General features: G+C 32.7%; 3 protein-coding genes across 3 annotated transcripts; all 3 read left to right on the top strand.

The window, feature by feature from the left end:
- The first annotated feature begins 4,740 nt into the window (after positions 1-4,740).
- On the top strand, positions 4,741-6,665 carry LOC110631473 (uncharacterized). The gene is made up of 3 exons (XM_021779312.2): positions 4,741-5,456; positions 5,884-6,125; positions 6,281-6,665. The coding sequence occupies exons 1-3, from the start codon at positions 4,980-4,982 to the stop codon at positions 6,525-6,527; spliced, it is 966 nt and encodes a 321-aa protein (XP_021635004.2). The 5' UTR covers positions 4,741-4,979; the 3' UTR covers positions 6,528-6,665.
- Positions 6,666-13,708: 7,043 nt separating this feature from the next.
- On the top strand, positions 13,709-15,800 carry LOC110673942 (protein DETOXIFICATION 55). The gene is made up of 2 exons (XM_021837190.2): positions 13,709-14,082; positions 14,173-15,800. Exons 1-2 carry the CDS (start codon positions 14,038-14,040, stop codon positions 15,652-15,654), a joined length of 1,527 nt encoding a protein of 508 aa, XP_021692882.1. The 5' UTR covers positions 13,709-14,037; the 3' UTR covers positions 15,655-15,800.
- A 10,612-nt stretch (positions 15,801-26,412) lies between these two features.
- LOC110631434 (FCS-Like Zinc finger 15) lies at positions 26,413-27,472 on the top strand. The gene is made up of 2 exons (XM_021779264.2): positions 26,413-26,826; positions 27,088-27,472. The coding sequence occupies exons 1-2, from the start codon at positions 26,588-26,590 to the stop codon at positions 27,284-27,286; spliced, it is 438 nt and encodes a 145-aa protein (XP_021634956.2). The 5' UTR covers positions 26,413-26,587; the 3' UTR covers positions 27,287-27,472.
- Positions 27,473-27,840: the final 368 nt, after the last annotated feature.

Here is a 27,840-nt window from a genome sequence, read left to right as displayed (position 1 = left end):
TTTCTTTTCAGACAGCATGATGCCATGAGTGTCCACTATGGATTGAAAGGTGGTTAACAGTGCTTTATGAGTTATGACATCTTTTGGGAACAGGAGGATGTCATCAATATAGATGAGGGCACTATGGAGTATGGGCTCAAATATCTTTGTCATGGCTTTTTAGAAAACAGAAGGAGTTGTCTTTAGACCGAATGGAAGAACGGTCCATTGGTATTGGGTCGTAGGAATGCAGAATGTAGTCTTGGGCATGTCTGAGGGTTTGATACCCAATTACCAAAAATCAGCTTTGAGATCAAACTTTGAGAAGATATGGGCATCATGAAGTTGGGTGAATAGGGCTTCAGGCTTGGGTAGAGGAAACTTGTCATCTTGTAGAAAATGGTTAAGAGGCTTATAGTCAAGCACGAGCCTCTTTTTGCCCCTCAATTTTTCAGATCTTTTTTCCACAGAAAAGGCTTGGTAAGCCCATGGAGAGTATGTGGGCTCTATGAGGCCTTATTGAAGTAACTGTTTACATTCTTCTTGGGCCAAAGCTAGATCCGTTGGATTCATTCCTGGGTATGATGCCTTGGTTGGGTTTATATCTTCATTCAGCTTAAATGGGAGATGGACAAAGAACTCTGGGTTTCTCCATAAGGGGTGATGGTGATGGAATTGTGCATGAGAATCTGGGCAAGATTTTAGGAGAAGTTCTTTGTGTTCTTGTGTTCTTGAAACTCTATTGAGGCATCTGTTAAGGAATATAGTTTAGGGACAGAGGTGAAAGGTTGAAAATATCTTTTGTATTTCAATCCCTTTGGTAGTATCTTCAAATGTTTTGCTTGCTGGTACAAATCAAATCCAATCAGCAAGTCTTTATCAGGGAGATCTGATACAATAATCTTGGTCCAAAGGATGCAGGTGGGAAAAAACTGAATACCAATGGGTTGTTTGGTAATCAGGTTAGTCTTGAAGATATTCCCATCAGCTGCTTTGAAATACTCTATGTGTGGAACCTAATATTCTGGAGGGAGTATGGCTGGGTTCATCATACTCTTATGGGCTCTAGTGTCAAGAAACCCAATAACACTTATAGGCCGCTCATATTTGCTGGGCAGGACATGCAACGGGACCAGAGGGATAAGAATAGTATCTGCGCTATAGGTAGGTCAAGAAGACTGGATATTTTGGGCTAAGTAGAATGGGTAATGGGCTTCAGAGTCAGACTCTAAGCTTTCTGAGGATAGAGTTTGGGCTTGGTCAAAATCAGTATCTTCTCCAATAGCGAAGATAGTCTCTTCATCGGGCTCATCTTATTCTGAGAACAAGAATTCAGTGTCATTATGCTTCAAAGAGATATGAGAATCCTGTTGAATATGATGTAGAAGCTCAACAGCCTTGTTAGGATTCTTGGGATAGTTTTTTGTATAGTGTCCCCAGTTTTCACAAATGTAACAACGATCAAAATTCTTCGTGCCCATCCTTCTTTTCCTAAAATATCTGACTGGCTTCTTTCTCTTTCGATGTTTAAAGGGAGGTTTGGACCCTGAAGAACCAGGATATTTCTTAAAATGACCTTTTTTCTTTGGCTTGCATTCACAGTTTTTCTCCTTGCATTTGATAGCAAGGTGAGACTTCTGGCAGATATTCTTCAAAGTCTTACTATTGTCAACAATGTCTTTGAATAATTTCTGTTGCTCACACTTTTTGTCCAAATAAGCCAGTGTCATCTGGTGTATTTCTCCAATAGTTATGGCATTCATAACTTTGTGGGTGGCAGCAATGCTACAGTGTAGCTCTGGTTGTAATGCTTCTGGGAGAGAGGCAACATAAGTATGCCCCAAGTTTATGTCATTATAGCCATTTAGTAGATAGTAGCTCTAGACCATACGCTGGTAATGTCTTTTTATGTCTGTCCTTTTTAAAGAACAGCAACGCATGTCAAAAAATTCTTAACGTAGTTGCTTACTATACAGGGAGGCATCTCCAAAGAATTCAGCGAAGATAGAGTTGATTGCCTGCAGGATATTTAAGTGGCAGAACTGAGCCTTGTTGTATTCTCCAAGGGAGGCAAACCAATCTTGAAGTGTTCCAATGGTTCGAGATATAAATTTTCTGAGAACAGTATGGGAATGAGCACTTTCTCGAAGCATCTGGACATCTAGCCAGAATTTGAATTCTGCAAGGCCGTCTCTCCATTTGGATGGAGGTATATCATCCAAAGTAAACCATGGGCCTGAGCTGGGTCTAAACTGTTGTTGGGCTCCTGGAAGTCTAAAGTCCAATATTGGATCATCTTCAGGTATTTCTACATGCAAGTCTTGGGCCTGGGGAGACCCTGTAAGGCCTGTGGTGTCACTAGTAGAATCTGGGGTCGGAGAAGGACCAGTCTGTGATGAGGTTGGTGGAGGATCAGCCATGAGCAACGTCGTAACATCCATTTTTTTCAGATTCACTATCATCACTGGAAAATTCATTTTCATTGTGAGAAGATTCATCTTCTGAATCAAAAGGGACAGATATCATATGTTGAGATAGTGGTTCAGGATGCAATTTTTCTTTGCCTTTATCAATCTTTCTTTTGGTGGATTGGGATTCATCTGAAGAAGATAGATTATTAGGCTCATGTTTGAATGGTGCTGCAAGAGGTATTGGTCTTTGAAACAAGGGAGATGGGTGATATGTTGTAGGAGTAGGATCATAGGAGTAGTTGAACGGGCCAAAAGGAGAGTAAGCAGGTTCAGGTGGTGCAAGGAAAGGATTTTGTGATCTTGGGGCAGAAAAGGGGCTGTAAGAAGCAGGTGCTTCTGTTGGCCTGTGAAGGTCTACCTCAACCTGAGTTAATTGCTGCTTTAGTTTTCTGATCTCAGCTTCCTTTTGGGAAAACTCCATACCAAATCTTCTATGTTGTGTCAAGGACCTAAGATCCTCGTCAAGCTGCATAATTTTTTCTTGTAATTCTCTGTGCATATTTTGAGCAAATGGAGTAAAGGAATCCACCTTTTGATCAATGTGCTGAGTTCTTGTGAGGACTTGATCAATCTTAGAATTAATTCGTTGCAACGTCTTGTTCTGAACTGCTGCATTCTTTATCTGCCAATTTAGAACTTCCTTAGCTTGAGTGATCGGGGTCATCTGACCTTCAGCATCAACTTTGGTTGAGTGGATGAAAGGTCTTGTGGAAATCTTGGCTTGCTGATCTGTCTGTTGGGCTAGTGGGGGCAAATCCACTTCATATGAGACAGGAAAAAATATCATGTATGGCTGCACTAATGGCAATACAGGAGGTGGAGTTGGAAGAACAGGGGGAGGAGGAGAAGGAGGCCGCCATTCTTTTCTGATGATCTCCAAAGCGAGTTCATAAATTGGAAGAGGCTTCTTTTGCTTAGTTTTTTCATGGATGCCTATCCACGGACTATTGTCAGGATAATCTTCCTTGAGAGTTTGAGGAGGTTTAAAAGAAGCTCTAGACTTCTTAGTAAGTTTCTTCTAATTTTTGTCTGACAAATGATGGTCATACTCATTTTTTCAATAATTGTCACAACAGTTACAATCTGGGTCGCACATGCTAGATCTTGGGAGATCCCAAGGACAATAATCATCTATCCTTATGGGATAAACATAGTAGTTGTCAGGTGTTACTGCCCTGATAGGATAGTGCTTCTGCTCATTTTCTAATGGCTGGACCATCATAGTTTGAAACACAGACAGAGATCCTGTGGAGTGTCTGAGTGGCTGGAAGGTAGTTTGTACCATTCCATCAGTATTTATTCTGAAAGAAGACTCAGTGATTTGGATCGGCTGAGAGGTTGCATGGAGCTTTTCATAGTTAGTTAACCAGGTATTTGGAATAAGCTGTTCAAGCTCTCCTCTAGACAGTTGCCTAGGTATCTGGATTATAGTTGGAGTAGTCTCAGTATCTGCGAGTACCAGTAAGGCATCATTTGAAACAAAAGGCTGTGACAGATCTAACGCATGGTCCTATAGTCTGTAGATAATCTAACGATAAAAGGTGGCCATCATAGATGACGTCACCTGTTCTACTCTTGTGAGCTGGACTTGTACCTTTAGTGCGGTGCAGAAATGTGAATCTCGTAGTGAGAGATTATAATTTGGAAAGAACGTTAATACTACACTTCCAGCATGAAGGGTGGTAAGACACGTTTCAATGATCGCATGCTCATATTAGAGAAATTTAGTGTCAAGAAATGACACTCTAGCAGTTACTGAGAGCCTACGTATTTCATGTAAACTGAGAATGAGTCTTACTACTCTAAAGTATAAATAAGAATACCCTTCTTATCTCCATGTGGGTATCAATGGATTAGGGATTTTTAAAGCGACATATTATTATGTAGAAAAACTTTGAATAAAATATTGATCCATCTAAAAAGTTTTAACGCATTTTTTAGAAAGGGATTTTTTAAAAAAGATAAGAGATATTATTATTATATTATTTTTAATTTAATCAATTCATCTTCTCTTATCTTATCGGAAAAAAAAGGTCCAGATTTTTATGAAGATATTTAATAGTACAGGTCTTTGAACAACGCATTTAAAAAGATAAATTCAACCATTAAATAAGAATATGTTGATTCGCTTTATTTATTAGGTTAATTACAGTTACACAACTGTCACCAACAAGTCATCAAAGTACCAAAATTCAACGCCCGAACGTGGGGAATAACTTTTCTTGCCTTGAGCTCTCCTCAATTATATATTCCCATCTTTTTTGTTTCTGCCTAAGCGGCAGCTTATCACTGGTCTTTGCTTTAAATATTTAACCCACACTCGCTAGTGACTTGTCGTACTCGCTCTCTCTTGTCACCTGCTCAGAGCCACAGTATTAATGGCAATGTTAACTTGTTTATTTTCGTACTTATATCGCCGTTGTTTTTTTCGACGCTGCACTTCGTCGGGAAACACACAGATACAGCCCGCATTTCTGCACTGTAAGAAGCGAAAGCCAAAACCTATTCAGTCAAGCTAAGGTAGAGAAAATGGAGGCTATAGAGCACAGATTTCTCGATGTCAATGGCATAAACATGCACGTGGCTGAGATGGGTCCAGTGAACGGCCCAGTGATTCTCTTTATTCACGGATTCCCTGAGCTATGGTACTCCTGGCGCCACCAGATAGTGGCACTAGCTTCTCTGGGCTACCGAGCAGTGGCGCCGGATATGAGAGGCTACGGAGACACTGACGCGCCGTCTGATCCTCGGAGCTACACGGTCTTCCACATCGTCGGCGATCTAATCGGACTCCTGGACGCTGTGGCACCCCACCAGGAGAAGGTTTTTGTAGTGGGTCATGACTGGGGTGCTTACATGGCGTGGTTCTTGTGTCTGTTTAGACCAGACAGAGTGAAGGCTTTGGTCAACCTTAGCGTGACGCTTCCTCCTAGAAACCCCAAGATGAAAATTATAGATATGATTAGAGCCGTCTATGGTGATGATTACTACATGTGCAGAATTCAGGTTTGTTAATGGGTTTACTGCATTGTTGTTGAATCTATGGTACTTGAATTTTTGCATGGATTACCATTGATCATTATCTTATTTTTACTCTCGATCTTGTCCTGTTTCAAAAGTTGAATCTCAATTTCTTTTCATGTTCATCTACCGCTTGGAGTGAATATAAAATCAAGATTCTAGAATTGGAGAATAGACAATAGGTGGGTAGGGAATAGGCAATAAGGCATTTTGTTTACCCAAACAGTAGATAATTTGAAATAACCAATGTCTTTTAATCTTTTGGTTTGTCTGCCATTACGGTCACCTAATTAATTGCATTTGCTGGAGGCTCTAATTGGGTTTATATGAAAGAGTATGATAATTACCAACTGGGTTTTAATAGATTTCTAGGGTGGAGGTGTTTGATTTAGTGCGTAGTTGGTTTTTGTAGGAGCATGGAGATATAGAAGCCGAGTTTGCTGAGCTTGGTACAGAGAGAATTGTGAAGGAATTCCTAACATACAGGCATCCAGGTCCTCTTTTCTTACCTAAAGGTAAAGTTTTTAGCCGTCCAGCAGAAACGCCGCTTGTCTTGCCCTCATGGTTGTCTGAGGAAGATGTGCAGTATTACACCAGTAAGTTTGAAAAGAAAGGCTTCGCTGGAGGATTGAACTATTACCGGAATTTGAACCTGTATGTTCCCCATCCGAAGTCTAATTATTCCATTTTAGCATTGTTGAAAACCTACTAGGAATTATCTCTATTCTTTAATTGCTTCCCCACTTTAGTATCTTGTACGTTTGACCCTTCTCCAGTTTTACATTGATTGCTCTTGTTCTTAATTGCAGAAACTGGGAACTCACTGCACCGTGGACGGGAGCTCAAGTAAAAGTACCTGTTAAATTTGTTGTTGGTGATCAGGACCTTACCTACAATTCTCTTGGTAACAAGGATTATATAGAGAAGGGTGGGTTCAAGAGAGATGTTCCATTGTTGCAAGAAGTAGTTGTAATGGAAGGAGTTGCCCACTTCCTCACCCAGGAGAAGCCTGAGGAAATCAGTAAACACATTTATGATTTCTTTCAGAAGTTCTGATTTTGCTCTCTCTTGTCCTCTTTGTTAGAGGATGTTTATTTAAGTGCGTGTATTTGAGAGCTTGCATGCTCCTTTGGCGTTAAAATAATTTAATTGTTGTGTTACAATAAATTCTCTTTGTATTTGAGAGCTTACATACTCCTGTGTTCCAAAAATGTAATTGTTGAGTTACAGTAGATTTGTGTGATCCAATGTCAAAATTGGATTTCATGGATGGGCAAATTTACATTCGTGAATACATTCAGAACTCGGATCTAACAAAATAATAATAATGAATAAAAGAAAGGAAGAGCAGGAGTGGATATGGCTGAAATCTGAAGGTTATGTTGCGCAACTCTCTCAGCACCCCATTCAAGTCCCACATTCAGTGTTGGGAATAAACAGATGCCATAATGTTCGTTCTTGAAATCATCCCAATTTCACAGGCTGTAAACCAATTAGCTTAGAGCCTGAGTACAAAATTTTACCGTGGCAGAAGCTTGGATTTCCCTGTCAGTCATGTCCAAGGCAAGAGCATAGCTTAAAATCCAATATTGATTAGTTATTTCTATTTCAAATGCACAAATTTTCTCATTTGAAAAGAACGAAAAAAAAATTAAAAGGGGCTTCCTTTGTCAATTGTCAACCATCAGCATATACAGATAACAGCAAGTACGTCCAAAGTAATCCATGGCGGTGGCATGGAGCACATCGCGAGCTTTGTGGCAGATAACGAGAGCAGCAGAGCTCCACTTCATGATATAGAGACTCCAAGGGATGGGGTATCTTTGATTGTGCCTCCATTCGCCAAATAAAACAATGTCACCATGTCGGTTTTGGGAACAAAACCGACTCCTGATAACTTTCAATACAAGCTGTAACATTATATATATATATATATATATATATATATATATATATACCAAACACAAATAAAAAGGACCAATCTTTACATATAACCTCAAGAACATCGTTGCCGAGTTCTTTGGAGTGAGCGGCGTAGTTATGGCCGACGGCGGAAAAATTATATATTAAATCAGTTATATATTTGTCATACATGAAATGACACATAATTACGAAGTAATAATTAAATTATAATAAATCTCATAAAATTTAATTTTATTTATAAGTTAAAAATAATTTTTTTAAATAATAATTATTTTTTTATATTTAATTATTATTTCATAATTAATTTGTCATTTTATATCAAATCTTAACTTAAAATCACGTTATACAGTATAATTTCTCCCCAGTCCCAACTTAGCAGAGCTTTTGGATGTCCAAAGAAGCCATCGCCATTTCTCTTCCTTCTCTCATTCAACGCAAAAAAGCAATTTTAAGCGTTTGAGCAGCTTAAATCTTGATTAAATCAAATGAGATATTTAAACGTCTGAAAATAATTTATTCAAAACTTAACAGAATTAATTTTTTTACTTTTAAATTAAATAAAAATCACCACTTTGAACCTTAAAAAAAAGTCTGATAATTATTTATATTTCATTGAATAAATAAATTTAATTGAAAAAAAATTAATAATTAAATTTATAAAAATAAAATGATTTCATAAAATCTATAAATAAATAACAAATATTAAGAAATTATAAATATTTATATTTAAATTTATTTAAAATTACAAAATTCCTTTATTTTAATCAAATATAAAAAATTCAGATTTTTTTTTTCTTCAATTAAACACTAAACCTTAACATCACAATTTTCTTTAAAAAATTTTTAAATGTTATTTAAAAATATATGAATATTATTTATATGTAAAACAGATAATAAAAATGATAAAGACATTGAAAATTAAATTTAATCACAATGTATGTATGATTGAGCAAATAAAACCAAATCCACTTGGTTAATTATTTTACTCCAAGCTTGATAAATGGGCAAATTGATCCAGAAAGGCCCTTGGTGGATCTAGAATTACATGATTACAAGCCCATCCAGTTTTGCATGAAATTTTTCTTAACCCAACGAGCCTTTGTCCATAATTAGAATGTATACACTCATAGTCCATTACCCATAAGATCAAATTACCTTGAAAATGGATTTGGGTGTTGGGAGTCCATGTATACCTTAGCTTTTTTTTTTTTCAGTCAAGAGTATTTTCTTAAATCAATTTTTATGAGTTAAAATTAATTTTTTAAAATAAATAATTATGAAATATACTTCTGTGAAGCCTGATTGCTAAGAAAGGGAGAATCATTGCAGTAACCCTATTAAACGTATACCTAATTTTCTTATCTACTTGAAAGTACACATGTGTGCCGTCGCATAAATACGTAGGCTATCATTTTCCATCACTTGCTAATCAATGTTACTCCATAAGAGCTAGCTTTCTTTATAGAGATAGCCAAGTTAGGTCATCCTTAGCAAAATATAAGTAGGAAGAGTAGTCCTCACTTTCAGATATAAAATAAAGGTTTCTATATGCTTTTGCCTTTTATTGAAATCCATGCAAGTGGGAGAAGTTCGGTCTTGATTTTTTAGGTTCACATGTTGATGTGCCCTGCAACCCAATCCTCCTTATGATGATCACATGATATTATTTATTTCTTTTTTCACAGAAATCAAGCTTTGCCTGTCCAAGTTTCTTTTTAAATGTAGAGCTATTTTATGGTGTTATATATATATATGGTCATTCAAATTTTCTCCTTAATGATCCACTTGATATCAAGTCTCCATGAATCTTTTTTTTTTTTTTTTAAATCCCATCAAAAGAGATTTACTTTACCCAAAATCTGTTAGGTGAAATGTCATAAGAAACTATTTTATTTCCTTTATAACATTAAACACCATGATTCCTTGTGGATTATGATATTGTGTTAATAGCTAGCTAGCTAGCTAGCTGCTTGGTGTTGGATCGCTTTTTAGCTTAGTTTCAAAGGAAAATGGATAGGGAAATTACTTTGCCTAAATCATTAATGGCCTTTTGAATAGGAGCTGTCATATGTTGTTGTCCAATTTGGTATTTGAAAAGACCAATCATGATTTAATTTTATTTTCAAATTATTTTATTGAGAGACTAAATATATATGAAATTGGCCTTTGATCATATTCCTATAATATTTTTTCTGTTGTTAGAATAATGATCTATAACCATAAGGGAATAGACTACTCAATGACAAAATATCTTTCCATGTTTTGACTAGCTAATTTGAATGTCTGAATTGAAAAATTCTTGCCTAAATTCAATTCATTATATATTTAAAACATAAATACATGAGATTTATGTATTTAATAGATGTGTTTTACCATGTATATTTTATATTTTGGGTCCATAATAGACTAAATCTAGGTAAAAACAAAATCTTGGCCGAATTCACCTTTATAGAATTTAATGTGTAATGCTAAGAACATAATTAATTAACCAAATTTAAAAAAAATATATTGACACATAATTAAAGCTCTCAGATTAATTATATGATCATCATATGACAAGTTCAAGTACATATTAACGTAATAATATATTGGAAACATTAAGAACCCATTAAAGTTAAAGATTTCATAATTGAAAAAATACATAAAAAAGAAATAAAGATTAATATAATGTTTGGGCCTCACCATCATTAAACTTAGACTTTTGAGTTGGATTGAATATTTCTTACTTTTGTTGAATAATATCATATATAGCTAAATCAATCACAGCTAGCTAGATTAGTGAGGCAAACAAGACCAACTGTCATTAATGAAAACTGGGATTTTGATAATAATTACCTTAAATAATTAAGGGAATCAAGTTGCTAATTTGCTATGATTAATTCTGGCAACAACAAATTATATGTGCTGGATTTATTGTAGCATATATTCATCAGAAATCCCTCCAATTATTTTGTGTCGTCATGGTCTGGGACAAGATTCCTTATGATATAGCTCCAAGAGACATTCTTTTCCGAAATTTATTTCATGTCAAAACAATGGGCAACTAGCATACAGTGAGTGGTGAAGCAAACGAAAACTCATCATGCTAAAGCAACGTATAGAACTTGCAAATTGTCCAATCTGCGATTTATATAATGTTGCAAGCAGGTTTGGTCTAAAGATTTTTGGCACACCAATCTTTGCCTTTTGACTTGAAGATCTACCTCTAGTATTTGGCACTAGCAAGCTACATGAGAGGGAAGAAGATACCAAATAATGTGGACAAATCTGGTTGAAGTTGATTCTCTCCACTATGAGTAGAGAGATACCATCATGGTTAGGGTTTAAAATGTAGCAAAGTATGTTGACTAAGTAGAACAAAAAGGGTTTGAGTGCTAAATCTAGTAAGAAATGTCAAGCTCATGGACCCCCACAAGAGGGATTAGAATTACACTATTAGATCCACTAAATCCCATTTATTAAGCTTGACATTTGACTTACATTTTCCTCTATTGTGCTTGTTTTTATGTATTTTTTATAAAGCTTCTCAATATTTATATAGGAGAAACACACTAAACCCAGCAGGCAGCAATCAACATGTATATGCAAGTGGGGCACAAGCAGAAACAAAGGCATCACAATGTCAACTGAGAGGTGCAAATTAAATAGTGGGTTATATATTAGATAATGAGATCTGTAATGGGATTGGTTATTTGGGATATCCTCATATAATATAGTCGAGTGTCGACTGCCATATAGAAAGCCCAGTGCCCCAGTGCATTGTTGATATTATAGTACTCTTTGTCACGCATTGCGGGAGAAGCGAGAAGGGTGTCTGTTGTTTGAGTTCTTCCATACAAAGGGCCTCAGTAATTGACCCAGAGCCAGCATTTTTATTAAAAACCCATCAAAAGCATTAGAGATGTGATGGTTGGAAACGGTACCGTTTCCCCTTATCCACCACTCTCTGGTGATATTTGTTGATTTATCATTGGCTAGGAAGGTATAAAATCACATCTTAGACATGATAGAGGGGGAAAAAAAAAGGTGATTGAAATGCAATTTGTAGACAAGATTTATCGATCGGAAGTGGGTGTAATTATTGTTGAAAAGATTGATTCCTTTGGTCATTTGGTGTAACTACATGCACATGCATGGTTCCATGTAAGTGTGACAGCAACATAATTTTCATGGTTAGTGTTGCCTTTTTTTCTTTATCATTTAGCTTAACATCTACATATCTTTGTGCACCCATTGGATTTAGTGGAAATCAAAGTTTGCAAGAACGAATTATATAAGATATTTCTTGCTTAATAATTGGTAGTTTGATTCATTTTAAAGATGAGTAAGTCTTGGTAAAATGTTTGAAAAAAATTACCCTTTATAGTGCAACATTTGAATCTTGGAGGTATTCTAAAGAATCAAATAATATAAAATAAAGATCTGTATCATTAAATTGAAATATAAATATATAAATTGCTCATTCAATGAAATATCACCTAATTAACTATAAATATATAAAAAAAAATAGCTACATACATCACAAGAAATCAAATCTACACTGGTGTCTTATTTTAAAATTAACCCTTTTGAATTGAATAATTGAAGAATAACAATTTGGAATGTTATATAATAACAAACAAATTAGCAGCGGTATATATATATATATATATATATATATATATATATATGTAACTTCCATTCATCATTATTGCTAAATAGAAATTTATTATATGTAGTGATATTCTGTTGCAGTTGGAAGCAGCTTAGCACAAACAAAAAAGTTGGACAAACCGTTAGTTGAGGGGTGAGGCCTACATTAATGAAGAAGCGTGCAAGAGAGCACATATAATTGAGGCTTTAAAGATAGAAAGAGAGCTCAAAATCCAATTAAATTCTTGAACAAAATCAAGCTTATGAAAGAAGAAATATAGAAATCGATATAGAAAGCAGTTTGGCTGTAGTAGCTTTAATAGACAAGCTGCGTGCTTCTATTCTAAATGTGTAGGGGTTTTGGTCCTATAGAATTTTGGATCCATCGAAAAACATGTGGAAAAAAAAGAATTTTGCTTCTGATACAATCTAAATTTCAACTCTGTTTGTGATGGAGACACACCAATTCCAATTTGATCATTTCAGGCCATCCCTGATTACAAAAGGTGACCTGATACAAACAAGATAAAAGGATATTATCAAGATTCTTCAAGGATCTAAGAATCCTTACACATTCTGTTTCTTTAAAAATTTTTCACTGAACAAGCACCTTTCTTCTACTTTGCATATGAGTAGCAATATATATAGTGGGTGCCAGAGTAATCATTATATCTAATAATGAATATACACAAAATAATAAAACATACCCATTTTTCATTTTTTTTTCTTGACGAAAAATTGACACCTTAAGTTCTCAGTCTTTTCTTAAAATCATCCCCCATTAATTTATCCTCTCAATACAAGAAATTTAATTTAAGAGAACAAATTAAAGTGATAAAATTTAATTTATTATCTTCTTAATCATTTAAAATAAGACTTATAATAATAAATAGATAATTTCATCCCTAAAATTATTTTTAAATTAGTTTATGAAGAGAAAATAAATAATTTTCTCTACAAAAACAAATGAAAATAATATAAATCCTATATCACTTAGATATGAATTAAGATTGTGCACTCTCCTTTATAAAAGGGAGTGACATCCTTCTTTTCTCTTTCAATAGGATTATGTGCCAAAATATTAAAGTTTTAAATTTTTAATATTCTAAGCAATAAATAATAGTATGAAAATTATATAATAAATTAAATTTTTTAATATTACATTAATTTCAAATATAAATTATTAAATTGCTAAATACTAATCCAAAATTTGGAGATGATAATTTAATTTTATTTCTATAGATCATTAAAGATAGAAAGGGAACAACAACTCTAGAAAATGTTGTCTCCATAAATTATAGAAATCATCTGTATAATTTATAAAATTAACTAATTTTATTGTTTCTTATCTTCGTAATTTTTGTAATGTCTCTTTATATAATTAATGGGATTTTTTTTTTTTCTGAGGAACAAGTAATATATATAATCAGAATTGTATGATTAATTATATACTAACTGTGATTAAAAATGATGGGTCATTTATTTATTATAATTTTCCTCACTTGAAGAGCGAGTTGTGAGGATATAATGAATCCCCAAGAGTAAGAGGATATGTTGGGTTTAATTTGGAAAATGACAAAATGGGAGTTGAACAGTAGGGTATGGGAAGACTGCTTCAGTATATATATATATATATATGACACTGTTAAAATAAGGTTTAAATGGTGCTTTTTTTATACATCAGCTTTGCAATCGGACACTAGTACTCAAACCACTTTAACATTTGTTTGTGAGCTTTAAGGTCTCTGGTACCTGCGTTGTCATCCGAACACTCAACGACTAACTAAAATCCTCCGCCACCTATAAAAATCTCCTCACTCTTCCCTCTTGCTTTACTTTTATTTGCTCTCTCTAGACTCTACCTATTTCTCTCCCTCTAGCAAACTAGCTAACGCTGATCCCACCATTAAACCTCTGCATATAAATATCTGCTAAGTTGCTAACTCTCAAAGCCTGCAGGAGAGCAAAAGGAAAGAAATCAAGAATTAATTATAGCAAAAGGAATATAAAGATGCTAACAACAGAGAGCTCCCAAAAGTACCCGACCATGCCAGAGGTATAAATTCTGAAACTCAACTAGAAAATCTTCCCAATTCTCATAAATTTCTCACTCTAACGCGATACTTATTCTCTTTTTTTCTGCCAGGTGGTGGATGAACTAAAGAAAATGACAGATATAGGCTTCCCAATAGCAGCCATGAGCTTGGTGGGTTATCTCAAAAACATGATCTTAGTTGTGTGCTTGGGAAGGCTAGGAAGTCTGGAGCTCGCCGGAGGTGCCTTAGCTATCGGTTTCACCAACATCACAGGCTACTCAGTCCTATCTGGCTTGGCCATGGGGATGGAGCCACTTTGCAGCCAAGCTTTTGGTTCAAGGAACCTGTCAGTAGCATCTGTAACTCTACAAAGAACAGTTGTGATGTTACTCCTAGCTTCCTTACCTGTTGGCTTGCTATGGGTGAACCTTGAACCCCTCATGCTTGCCCTCCATCAAGATCCTGATATAACCCGAATTGCAAGTTTGTATTGCCGTTTTTCAGTCCCAGATCTTATTGCTAATAGCCTCCTGCATCCTCTACGCATATATTTACGTAGTAAAGGGACTACATGGCCGTTAATGTGGTGCACTTTTGTCTCCATTTTTTTTCACCTCCCTACCACCGTATTCCTAGCCTTCACTCTTCGTCATGGGGTACCTGGAATTGCAATTTCCACTTTTATCTCAAACTTTAACACCCTCTTATTCCTACTATGTTACATGTATTTCACTCGTGTCCCTGAGGAGCCTTTGTACACACAACTTTCACCACCACCGCAACCATCACAGCCACCTTCTTCACTGGGAAGGGAATGGGGAATTCTACTTCGACTGGCTATACCAAGTTGTGTGGCCGTTTGTTTAGAGTGGTGGTGGTATGAGTTCATGACAATTCTATCAGGATACTTATCAAAACCTCGTGTTGCCCTGGCAACGTCGGCTATAGTAATCCAAACCACATCTCTTATGTACACATTGCCTACAGCACTGAGTGCATCAGTGTCAACCCGAGTAGGCAACGAGCTGGGAGCAGGCAGGCCAGGAAAGGCACGTTTGGCGACGGCAGTTGCTGTAGGACTAGCGCTATTAAGCTCATTATTTGGGTTGGTATTGACGACTGTAGGAAGAGAAGCATGGGGGAGAGTTTTTACAGAGGATGAAGAAGTTCTCGAGCTAAGTATGATTGTACTGCCGATAATTGGATTATGTGAGCTAGCAAATTGTCCACAAACCACAAGTTGTGGGATTTTAAGGGGAAGTGCTAGGCCAGGAATTGGGGCAGGGATAAACTTTTACTCATTTTACTTGGTGGGCGCCCCAGTGGCCATAGTCTTAGGCTTTGTTTGGAAACTAGGGTTCGTGGGTCTATGTTATGGACTTCTGGCGGCTCAAATTGCTTGTGTAGTCTCAATCTTGACGGTGGTATACAAGACAGATTGGGAAAGAGAGTCCTTAAAGGCCAAACACTTGGTAGGCAAGTGCACTGACGCATTGGCACATGCAAACCAAGCACTCAAATCTGATGAAGAAGAAGGAGTAGGGTTTCTCGGATTAAAGATAGCATATACAGTCGTTGATTTTGAAAAGTAAGGAAGAAAAAATGATTTTATTTCAGACTCATAATTTTAAAAAAAGTGAATTAAGCATTAACAGGACAAAAATTCAAACTTCACTTTTTATCTTCATTGTTTCATCAAGTGATATTGTACTGTTTTTCCTTTACCTTGTCTTTTCTAGTTTTTGTCCCTTTTCTCTTCTTTTCTTTTTTATGACCTCCAATTCCATGCGTCCTTAGCCTATTCAATAGTTGTACTATGATAATATTTAATAAAAATAATTTTTTAATAATTAAAATATTTAAAAAATATTAATAAAAAATATTATTTTAATAAAAAAAATACATGTATTATTTTAATATTACAATCAAATAATATCTTTTTAAAAAATTTTATATATTCTGTCTATTTAAAAAAAATAAATTACTTCAATTTATATTCTTAATATTGTACATTAAAAGAAAATCACAGGATCAAACATACAGCTATATATATTTTGCTACAAACAAAAGTAACACGTAATATGTTTTTTTCCAGAGCCATAACTTGATTTAGAATCTTAGATATTTAAGCAATAATTAAATCACATGGTATACTTGCTGATGTTTCATATAATCGTGTATGACTAATATACACCAAGTTTATGATATTCATTCAACTATTAAAACAAGAATTTTGGATAAATATAACCTTAAAAAAAAAAAGCTCAAAACTAGTTACGCTAAATGAACGCACAGTCATGAGATGGAGACCTAATGTAGTTGGTTTGGTTTTGGTGTATATTCTTACTTAGGGCTTGGAAATTTTTGCCTATTGTATTGCAGTGAGGCATGCACATCAAAATGAAGCGTGAAGTACTTTCGCTAAAATTTAACAAGCATGTGCATCTGTGGACAGCCATGGGTATAGGCATGTGTAAGCCTGCAGAGCAGAAGAGAAGAAGGGAAGAAAAAGGAAAGAAAAGAGGCATGTGCAAGGCATATGTGCAACCACTTGCGTTTATCCCTATCCACTACAGGCTTGCTCGAACATGAACATCAATGTCTCTTGTATTTTCAAATTGGAATATATAGCTTATGATCAAATTGCCTCTATCTAAGGCATAAATTATTATTTTGTTCCTGGGGAAGACTCCGAAAATTGAATGTGTGACTACTAAAAATGTTATTATTCATATGGTAAAGTTGGGTTCATATAAAAATTTCTATATGATTAAGGTATTGTCTGGCAGCATATATTATTAATAATTAATGAATAAGCTTGTTAAAAATTAGCTTTGGAGTTGTTGATTGCACATGTATATTGTCCATTTTTCATTATGTTTGGTCCAATATTTCTGCTGATCAATGATGACAAAAGGACTTCCTCGAGTGAGAAATGAATACATGGGTAGCTACCGTTGGTCTTGCCGGCCGGACAAAATAAACCAGCTCAGAAAACATTGTTCATATATATATGAATTGATCATAAACGTTAAAGCTTGTATACTCTGGCACTGAGATCACTGTGCTCCAACAGTCAAGCATTTGTTGCAGCAGGAGAAGAACCATTTTTGGGTGGTCCAAATCGTAAAAGAAAACCAGTTTTTGCTCCCCGAAGCCCCATCAATCACCTTTTTATTTCTTGTGTTTTTCTGCAATATTATTGAAGTTGGTTGTTGAGTATATCTAATTATCATATAGAAGAATGGCATATATATATATATAAGAAAAAGTTGAATATTTGTACCAAGAGAATACTATCTTTTAGTACTCTCAATGTATCTTAACCTAATGATATTATTTTAAATTTTCCATTGGATTATACCACAATACTAAAAGATAGTCCACAAAATGTAAAATTATAAAGGTTGGATAAAAAGTAACTATAGTTAGGCATTGCAATAGTTCATACATATGATCATTAAAATTAAAAATATATTAAATGACACTTAAATCGTCTCTAAAATTAAGAAGTTATTAGTTTAAATTTCAATCACAAGTAAACAATAATATATTATTGTCAAGGAAACAAGAATAATTACTTTGACTTTTGGCAAATAATAGGAATAGGGTATGTGTTGGATTAAACCAAACAAGGTTTAATTAAAAGAGTGATTTAAGGAGAAATAGTCAAAACTCTTGAAACAAAAGGCACATAATTATGTCTTCCTTCTATGTGCTCCTTCTTTCATCCACTTTTTAGAAGATTTAAATTTGTTGAAATGAGTAGAAAAGGACAACTGAAAGAGCTAATTAATGTTACACCAAATGAAAAAGTCACACGCACCCTGGCTTGTGCACACGAATACATGGACGATGAACAGAAGAATAGATATGAAACATGATGTTATCGAAATATCCAGAAGCATGTTCACATTTGCAGGCCTAGCAAATGCTGTATGTGCTTGCCATGGATTCAAGAATAAAACAGTGTCAAATCAAAGAGATAACGTGATGGTGTTTCCTCCGTTCTAGCAAATGGACCACCTTAATTTCTATATCTGATTTTACCTTACCATGATCATGACGTATTGTACATGACACTTGAGAGTGACAACTTAATTCTAAAGTAATTATTGTCTTTCTAAATTCATAATAAATTTAAAGTTATTTTTAAAATTATTAAATTTAAATTCCAATCAGAACCAAATAAATAAATAAATAATATATATATATATATATATATATATATATATATAATTTGACAAGCTTGGGTGGATAATTGCCAATTTTTTTTTACTAATTGAAAAAATATGTAACATCAAACTTTCTTTTTATTTTCTTGGATGGAAGTACAAAAATGATCCCTAGACAAATAATGGACTTGTTATAATAAAGGGCTTCACTTTCATTAATTATTACATGTTTCTTGCATGTATTACAAAATTAATCAAAGATAACAAATTATTGATAATTAATTATAAGGTGTTGGTTGTGAAAAATTTGAATTCATATGAAAATAAATTTAACAACTATTAAATTAAATATTTACATCTTATTTATTCATGTATTCTTTATATACACCTGCATTGTACTTATAAGTAGATGTATTTAGACAAGAAAAAATGAAATGCTTCGACCATCAGGAACCTCTCGAAATGCTTGTGGAGATTACGGTCACAGTTCCATTGGAAGCAAATTCATCACAATAATGGCGATCCCATAGCCTTCACCATTTTCTTAAAGCCTATATAGCAACTTAAAATAAATAGACTCGATTTCTATAGCACATTGAATACTCTCGAGGGCATTGAGCTAGAATCTAGCTAGGCATTAACAAAAAGACAGTAATTAATGGATTTTATAATTCATATATAGTAAAAAATAATAATAACGTTTGTGAGCAAAAGTAAAACACTACCTAATTAAGAGAAATGCTCCAAGTCATCTTTGCAACTTGATTTGCTTTAGAGTTAACGTAGATGGGATTCATTTGACAATTCATCAACATTGCATTTGAAAACCATTAATATAAAACAAAGATTAGATTATTTAGAAGTGGGTGGTGAGAATTTGAAACTTATCGGCAATGTATTATGGTTGTTTTGTTGTGATATGTCAAAAAGAGAAGAGAACAAAAATAAAGTCATCAAAGTTAAACTTTTGATCACAATTACAATAAAATGAAATTATATATACAAAAAGTGAATGCATTTAATCAGGATATTGCATACATATTCATATCGCTTTAATTACAGAGGAAATAACGTTTGAAAATAAAATTATATCTAAATGAAACTTACGTCTCTCTTCAAACATGGACTGTGAATGGAAGAGCCAAATTAAGGAGAAAATTTTTTCTTTACAAAATCTTTGCGTATTGGGTTGTTTGAAAAGATACGGATTCAGAAGATGACCATTAGTGATTAAATTCATCCATTTTGGCCTCAAAACTAGTTCAACAATTAAATGAGGGAAAGATAAAGGGAATGAAGCGAAAGCGCATCATGATTTCTCAGCTAAAAAAGTCAAAAATTTTGCATTATTACGAGAAATTCTTACCCACTCTCTCACGTGTTCATATATTGCATTAATATGAAACCCTCTTTTATTTGAAAAGTGTTAAAAATTATTGACATGATTCGATTGTTGAGTTCAGAGTTGTATCCACTAAAATAACTTAACTCAATTGAACTAAACTCTTCTTATTATGTGAAATTCTTACTAACTCTCTCACGTATTCATATATTACATGAATATGAAATCTTCTTTCACTTAAAGAGTATTGAAAATTATTGACATGATTTGATTATTGAGCTTTGAATTATCTCTACCAAAATAACTTAAATTGAATTGGATTTCTTTTACTTATATTATATTTTTATTTATTATAATTTTAAACGATTAATAATATCATATTATATTAAAATAATAATAAATAAATTTAATACTTGTCTATAATTATTCTTAAATTATGAATACTGTAAAAAAAATTATTGAATTACCCCACAACAACCACGAAGTAGATTAAATTTATAAATATTTTGGAGTGTCGACATTCGACAAGTCTTAAATTTTGTATATCTGCTCACTCTCCATATGTCCCTCAAGTGACAGATAAATGGGTGGCTGAAAAGACTGAAAGAACAAATGCAAAAATGTCAAATGGAAAGAAAAGTACATTTGCATAAGCTGACAGATTAAGTCTTTGATTTGCTTTCAACACTGGTGTAGTGGTGAAACATATCCTATTAGATTTGATAATGATAGAGATATTCCCCCCATTATCCTAATAATATTTTTATTCTTGCTCCACCAACTATCCTTATTCAAATGTTAAATCGCTATGAGGAGAATCATATAAAAAAGAATAAATATATTAATCAAATGATACAATTTCTTTTTTTCTTTAAATAAGAAAAATAAAATATTGCTTATATAAAAAAAAAATAATAATAAAATGTTTCTCATCAAGTAGGTGGGCCTCTGAGGCCAGTTGAGCTTACCCAGATGGGTCTAATGACATAGCAGTTGGATTTTAGGCCCATAAACGGAAGTGGTGGGCACCCACTGCCCTTGTTGGGCTGCAACCTTTTTAATGCTCCAGGATTGAAAGGACTCTGAGTTTGAGGTCCAATTGAATTCAATTATACTAAAAAAAAAAAAATTTAAATTACCTTTTAAACGTATTTTTAAATAATATTGTTACTTATTATTTCAAATTTTTTATAATTAAAATATATAAAAATTAAATAAAACTGAAAAAATTTAATAAATATTTTTAGAACATTATTTTTTTTAAATAATTTAAACAATATTATTGAACAGAAAAATAAGAATAATGTTAAAATGGGCTCATTTTTTATGCAACAAAAATATATTTTCTTAGCCATATCCTGTAAGGTAGGAGTACAATGGGAAAGATACAACATCAAATCATAATCATGAAAATCCTTTTCTAAGTATGAGATGCATTCCAATAATTTGAAAACTCACCGCATCCAATAATTCACTTGCTAACAACATCCCAAATATAATTATGAAAAAGATTTTACAGCACCCATATATTCCAATTAAATTTTAAAATAATTTGATATATTTAATAATAATATTATTATTATTATTATGAGATAATAAATTTTATTTTTCACTTAAATACTCCATCAATTTACTTTTATTTATAGTTTAAAATTTTTATATAATTATTAATAAAATAATTAAATTATTTAAATTATAATAAAACGGACAGAATAAGCTTATTATAATCATCAAAATCGTGATGTAATATATGCTTAACTCTATACATGAATAAGCTCATTGATCATTAAATCAAAAAATTTTATTAAAATTTATATAATATTAATTAATATATATATATAATAAATATATAAAATATTTGATTTAATAATTATTAAATTTTAATATTTAATAGGCTCACAATAGCAATCAAATAGCAATATGATTGGTGTTCTATTTACAAAGATAAAGAATACTAAGATCTTGTTTGAAATTTCTTAATTATTAATTGTGATATTATTATAAGATAAAGTAATACCTCCCATTATATATTTCTTCATTTTCTTATTTTACAAGCTAGTTGTGGATTTAAAAGATAAATTATAGATAATAATTTTTCTCATTTTATCGTACCATATATATATATATTTTTTAATGAAAAGTGAAAATAATAATAAATTTTCATTTATAATGTTAAAATCATTTTACATGCTTTGATATTTTGAATTTGGGTCATTTTAAGCAATAAAAAATTTATAATAGCTTTTTTTTTTCTTTTAATTATTTTGAATTCAACTTTTTTTTTTCTTTTTCATGCCATACATTAGAAAGGAAAAAGATAATAAACTGACCAACAATTATGAAACTGTAAAATAACTATAAACAAGTGAAGAAAGTAGAGAACATTTAGGAGGCTAATCACTATTACTCTGCCCACTCCACAAAGGAAGTGATTAGTATAAACTAAATTTTATATAAAAATTAAGTTAATAATTTTCAAATAAAATATTTATATTAAAATTTTAATTAATTTTATATAAATTTTAATATAAATATTTAATAAATATACTGATTCTTCAATAAGTTACATTTCTACTGGCTTGAGGTTTGATTGAATTTTAGGGCCTATTTGAGATTTATGATTCTAACCCAGTTAATATGTAAAATCTCAAGTTTGATAGTAAATCTCTTGTTATAGGGTTATATTAAATTGAGAATATTAATAAGTGAATTTATAACTCGAATTTAAAGAGATTATATGAGTTAAATCAAGAATATCAATTAATAATTTCATAATTAAAGTTTAAAGAAACTATGAATATAAAAATCATATATTTTTTAGAATAATAAAAAATAAAAATACTCTGGCTTGAATCTGCGAAGAACTTCTTGAGGGAAATGTCTTCGAAAATTCAAAAAGCATCCATGCATGGAATCTATGCCCACTAGACAAACTCATCCCTAAAAAAGATATATATATATATATATATATATATATATATATATATATATATATATATATATATATATATATTCCATTTAGCCACTTTTAGTCTTTGAAATGGTCCGAGAAGCCCAATTATGTTTTATTTTATTGACAAGTTTAATTAATAGGTATTGTAAGTAAAGTGCATAATCCTTTTAGTCCTCATCCCATTATTTGATTTGATGTGATTTCAATAACATTTTAATTAATAATATCAATTTAAAAGAAAACCAAATAATGTAATTTCAGTTTTTTTTTCTCTCCAAAATTTGAACTCAAATCAATGATTCTGACATCTTCGTGGGAGAATAGTCTTGATTTGTTCCCAAATCTCTAATCTGAAATCTTGCTTTTGAGTTCCAACGCAAGTATCTTACACAAGAGGTCCTTGCTTTGTACCCATCGCATAAAGCCTCCACTTTATTATATGTTTTGATGTTCAGTTGGTTTAATGATAAATTAGAAGATGATCAAAGTGGGATTAGGGTAAGACTGCTTGGTAATCACTTTAAAACAATAACTTATTAAAATTAATTAATATAATTACAGTGCCATACAAAAGTAGTGTCATGTCACGTCAACTTCAATTGGGCCTTAGTTCCATCGTTTGGCAATGGGACCCCACTTTCTATCATTCTTATCACACGCACGTGGCCCAACAACAACTTCTGATTCAAATCATCCAGCAAAATGGCCGATGGAGTTGGGTCCCATGAAAGGGTAACTGTAGGTCCCAATGAGTTGTAATGGACCCACTGTAGGCCTATAGTGGTAAGAAGACATGATGGCCTCACATAAGAGAGTCTTCATGGCTTCCTTCTCTTTTCTCGCTTTGATCAACGTGCTAGCTATCCCGTGGGTCGTCTCTCGATGCCCAGAGTTGCCCCGTAACCATCATTTGGACTTTCTTTCATTTCGCTACCCGACAAGGTAATACAGTCATTCCAATTATTAATTGTCTTCAATAATTAAAAAAAGTATTAATTTAATTTAAAAACGTACATTTGTGAAAAATGAAAGGAAATTAAAATGCATTAATAGAAGGAAGAGTAATACGGCGGACAGGTGTGGTGGAGCGCCGGCTTTATTATAAAGAATCTCTGCGTTAAGTGCTGCAGAATTTTGATGGTGATCTTTTCTTTTTTGTTTTTTTTTGAGCAGAAGCAGCGTGGGAGATAGAATTGGAATTAGAAAAGCACAGAGCTGAATGCCTCTGAGGTTGGACACGTAGTTCTGTTCACAGTTTGTACCACCTGGATGAAGCAGTCCTCTTTCTTTGTTTGTTTACCTCTTATCGCATTTAACGCTCTATTACTTGCTGCCTTTTTAGAGAGTAACTTGCTCGCCTGCATCAACTATTCCTACTTGCGCAATTTATCAAACACCTGTGTCACGTACTTTATTATTATTAGCTTATGTTTTGCAATTTTCATGGTTAGTTGCTTCCGTTTTTTTTGTTTTTTGTTTTTATATTATGTTTGTATTAATATTTTTCATTTTCTTATTTAAAAAAATTAAAAAATTTTTATATTTATCTATTCATATTTTATAATCAATTTAATTATTAATAATAGTTAAAAAAAAATATCCTCATCCAAACTAATAACGTTAAACATATTTTCATATATTTTTTTAAATAAAATGACAAAAGTGTTAAAAATGATGAGACTATAGATAAAACAATAATTTATTAAAATTTTATCATTCATTTAATTTATTTAAGTAATAAAATTTATTACAAAATAGATAAAAGAGTAGGAAGTATTAAATGAAAGTAAAATTAAAAGAATTTTTAATTTATTTTTTTAAAATAATAAAATTTTTCATGAAAATATGATAAATCTTACGATATTACCTGATAAAATCTGAATTTAAAATATTTTAAAGTCACATATAAAAAAATATTTAACACCAATTTTATTATTAAGGACTATAATTCTTTCTAAAATGTACTATATGGATAAAAATAATTGAATCAACTTTATTAATAGGATTTAATGTCAACAAATTCAAAATTAAATTAATAATATTTGAAAAGTTAGGTAAAATTATTGAAAAACTATCATAGCTTGGGGACCTTATTGTAAAGTGATTTTCAAGAATATAAAATGAAGCACGTCTCTTAATAATTTACTTATTTTCCATGGATGGATATATATCACAAGAAAAACACCAAGCAATTACTGATTTCAAAGCAAAACAGAGACGTTGGTTCATCGTGAATCAGTTGGCTGTGATTCATGCATCAATTAATGGGTTTAAAGTTTCAAGTAGAGGTGAGTAGTCGTGTATAATTTCAGCTCCATAATTTCGAGTTGTCGATAAGCATGAAAACGATATGAAAGCAATGTCGTTTGTGTTTAATTGTTTCTTCTTCTGTGCACATGTATAGTCAAAGAGAGGTTTGAGAGACTTTGTGTCAACTCGTGATAGGTTAAGGTAGGGAGTGGATTGGGTTTGGAAGATACATATAGTTTTTCATAGACCCCTCCATTAATATTACAAAAGCATGCGTGCACATATTGCCTGCCTTGCCTACGGTCATGATTTCGACATTAGAGTGTGCTTTAAGAAAATCAATTATCCAACTTTTTTTGAGTATAAAATTGAAACAACTGAAATTGGGATTGAATGCATTCAACATTTCTTAAAGCTAGTTGACATCGCTTTTAGGTTTTATCATCTTTATAAGTTATTGATATTTTATGAATCATAAGAGATATATATATCCTGAATTTTATTAAAAATATTTTATAGTATCTTAAATTTTTTAAACGTCTTATGATATATTTCAACTCTTATAAATATGATATGACACACTTTTATTTTTATAAAATAAAATTTAAATATTTTTCGAATTCTAATTAGTAAATTATCATTAGAATTTATGCTTTTTAATTTAGATATCTTAAAACTATTTTAATTTCATTTTAGAAGAGTTAAAATATGTTAAGAAAAATTTTTTTTCTTTTATAAAGTTTAAGTATAAAATAATATACTCAACCTGTATTACTATTAGCTAGATATATACCTGGGCATCAATCTGATTGGATGTAATTCAAGATTCAGAAAGATAATGAATCCGAACCATTAAAATTAAACTAAATTCGATTTAAAGATGGGATGATTTCTTATAATTCTAACTCGATATCTTTTAATTATAACATAAAAAAAAAAAATAAGAGGAAGATTACTTCCTTTATCCCAACTTTTGAGACAATTAAAAACCATATCATATGTGAGCTAACAATATATTATATATAATCTCATCACTTCATTATGGAACGCAATCTTTAGTTAATATAATGTTAACCCTTTTTCTTTTATACTATATCGGGTTGGATAGCATATAGTTATCATGATCTTCAATCACCTTTCCCTAAATAATTCATATTAAAGTAAAATTTTGATCATAATTAGTATTGCTTGCCTGCAGACAACTTGTGATGTCTTTTCACATGCATTGCTCAGATCGTATAGTATAGAAGCAACTTTGATTTTATTTATACATATAATATTATAATTATTAATAAATATAAATTTTGGAAATTAAAGATTTTAAAAATTACTGCTCCAAAGCAGTCAAAGAAGGAGGAGAAACGTGTTGGGAACTCGCCTGAAAGTGCGAATATGGGACGCATTACTGAACCGTAACGTACAAAATGAAGAGAAGAAAACAAAACAAGAAACAAGAAAAGGAGGAAAAAAAAAAAAAAAAGAAAAACGGGAAAATGAAATGGAAACTAAAAGGGATACGTGGCAGTTAACAAGCAGAAGAAGTCAAATCGTTCGCTACACTAATCGTCCTTACTACTGCTGTAATGGACCCACCAATCCCTTCTCTTTCTACCCTTTCTTTCTTCTATTTATTTCCCCTTCTATTTCGTCACCTAGAAAAAGTTTCCTTCGCCTCCGATAACGCCCTCCTTCGTCTCCTCCTACACCACCACCGCCACGGCCACTGCCACACTGGGTCTTTAAAGCAACTATTGTCTTGTTTTGGGAGTGAAGGGTTTGAAAGAGAGAATATCCTATAATGAGAGATGGTGGGTTTAAGTATAGTTTTGGAGGCGCAAAAGGGTGGTGTTAACAAGAAAGCCCCACAGGTGATCAGTAAAGCCACTATGATGATCAATAAACCTTCTTCTTCTTCTTCTTCTTCTTCTTTGCCTTCTTCAAGCTCTTTATCTTCCTACTTATCTTTCCCAGTCCCTACTTTTCTTGAGCATTGCTTTCTTTGTGGGCAGAAACTCTTGGCTGGCAAGGATATCTACATGTACAAGTAAGCAATACATAGCAAACAAATATTCTACTGTTTCTAATTTTCTTCCATTTTTGTGTTTTCTTTAAATACCCAGATCTTATATGGCAGATATTTGGCGAATTAGCACTACGTTCTCGCTTGCTAATCTTCAAAAGACGGATCTTTCTTTTGTTTTCATGTTTTTCCTGTGATTTTATGTTATTCATAGTGAGCTTTAATGGCACTGTGTTAATATTTCTTATAAAAGCTTGATTTGGGTGGTTATCTTCTTACATGCAGAGGAGACAGAGCTTTTTGTAGCGTGGAGTGCAGGTGTAGGCAGATATTTATGGACGAGGAGGAAAACCTGAGGAAAGAGAACTGTTCAGTGGCAGCCAGTAAACCAACTTCTGCATCTTCCTCTTCATCATCATCTTCATCTCCTGCTTCTCGTCACCGCAAAAGCACAAGAAACCGAGCGGGTGGTTTTGCATATTGAGAGAGAGAGAGAGAGAGAGAGAGAGGGAACTGAAGCTCTTCTTTTTTTTTTTTTTTTTTTTTTTTAATTTCAATAATTTTGTTTCAGTTTTACCCTAGTGTCCTTTTTGTAATGACGTTGATATCCTCTCTATCGTTTTTTGCTGGCGGGTATGGAGCCGAAAGGGCATTCAAATTTCAGCACCAATTATGTATTGGAGCCCATGGTTTGGTTTTTGGTTTTTGGTTTTGATATGTTTCCTATTTGCCCATAATCAATAGGACGGTTGAAGGAGTTTAATTAAACTATTGATTAATTAGTTAATTCATTGATTATGCTTTCTTTTCTACAAAATAACTCTAAAGAATGTTAATGTTCATGAGAGTTATCGATTTCTTGAAACAAACAAAGGTGTTTGTTCACTTGTTTAGCAAGATGACAAAGGGCGTACCTAAATGTTGGATTCTCGTGCTGGGGTATTTTTGCTAAATTACCCGCTAGGATGGAGAAGTTCTGTGGGTGATGAACAGACTAGCTAGCAAGTGAATCAAGAATTAATACTCGAGCAAATTGTA

The sequence above is a fragment of the Hevea brasiliensis genome, chromosome 15 (assembly GCF_030052815.1).
Source record: "Hevea brasiliensis isolate MT/VB/25A 57/8 chromosome 15, ASM3005281v1, whole genome shotgun sequence".
Lineage (NCBI taxonomy): Eukaryota > Viridiplantae > Streptophyta > Magnoliopsida > Malpighiales > Euphorbiaceae > Hevea > Hevea brasiliensis.
The sequence above is the reverse complement of the archived record's forward strand: the minus strand, read 5'-3'. Positions and strand labels throughout refer to the sequence as shown.

Coding starts and splice junctions, on each gene's coding strand:
- LOC110631473 (XM_021779312.2), top strand. CDS start 4,980: ATGGAGGCTATAGAGCACAGATTTCTCGATGTCAATGGCATAAACATG. Junction 5,457..5,883: donor ACTACATGTGCAGAATTCAG/GTTTGTTAATGG, acceptor TGGTTTTTGTAG/GAGCATGGAGATATAGAAGC. Junction 6,126..6,280: donor TATTACCGGAATTTGAACCT/GTATGTTCCCCA, acceptor TCTTAATTGCAG/AAACTGGGAACTCACTGCAC.
- LOC110673942 (XM_021837190.2), top strand. CDS start 14,038: ATGCTAACAACAGAGAGCTCCCAAAAGTACCCGACCATGCCAGAG. Junction 14,083..14,172: donor AGTACCCGACCATGCCAGAG/GTATAAATTCTG, acceptor TTTTTCTGCCAG/GTGGTGGATGAACTAAAGAA.
- LOC110631434 (XM_021779264.2), top strand. CDS start 26,588: ATGGTGGGTTTAAGTATAGTTTTGGAGGCGCAAAAGGGTGGTGTTAAC. Junction 26,827..27,087: donor AAGGATATCTACATGTACAA/GTAAGCAATACA, acceptor TCTTACATGCAG/AGGAGACAGAGCTTTTTGTA.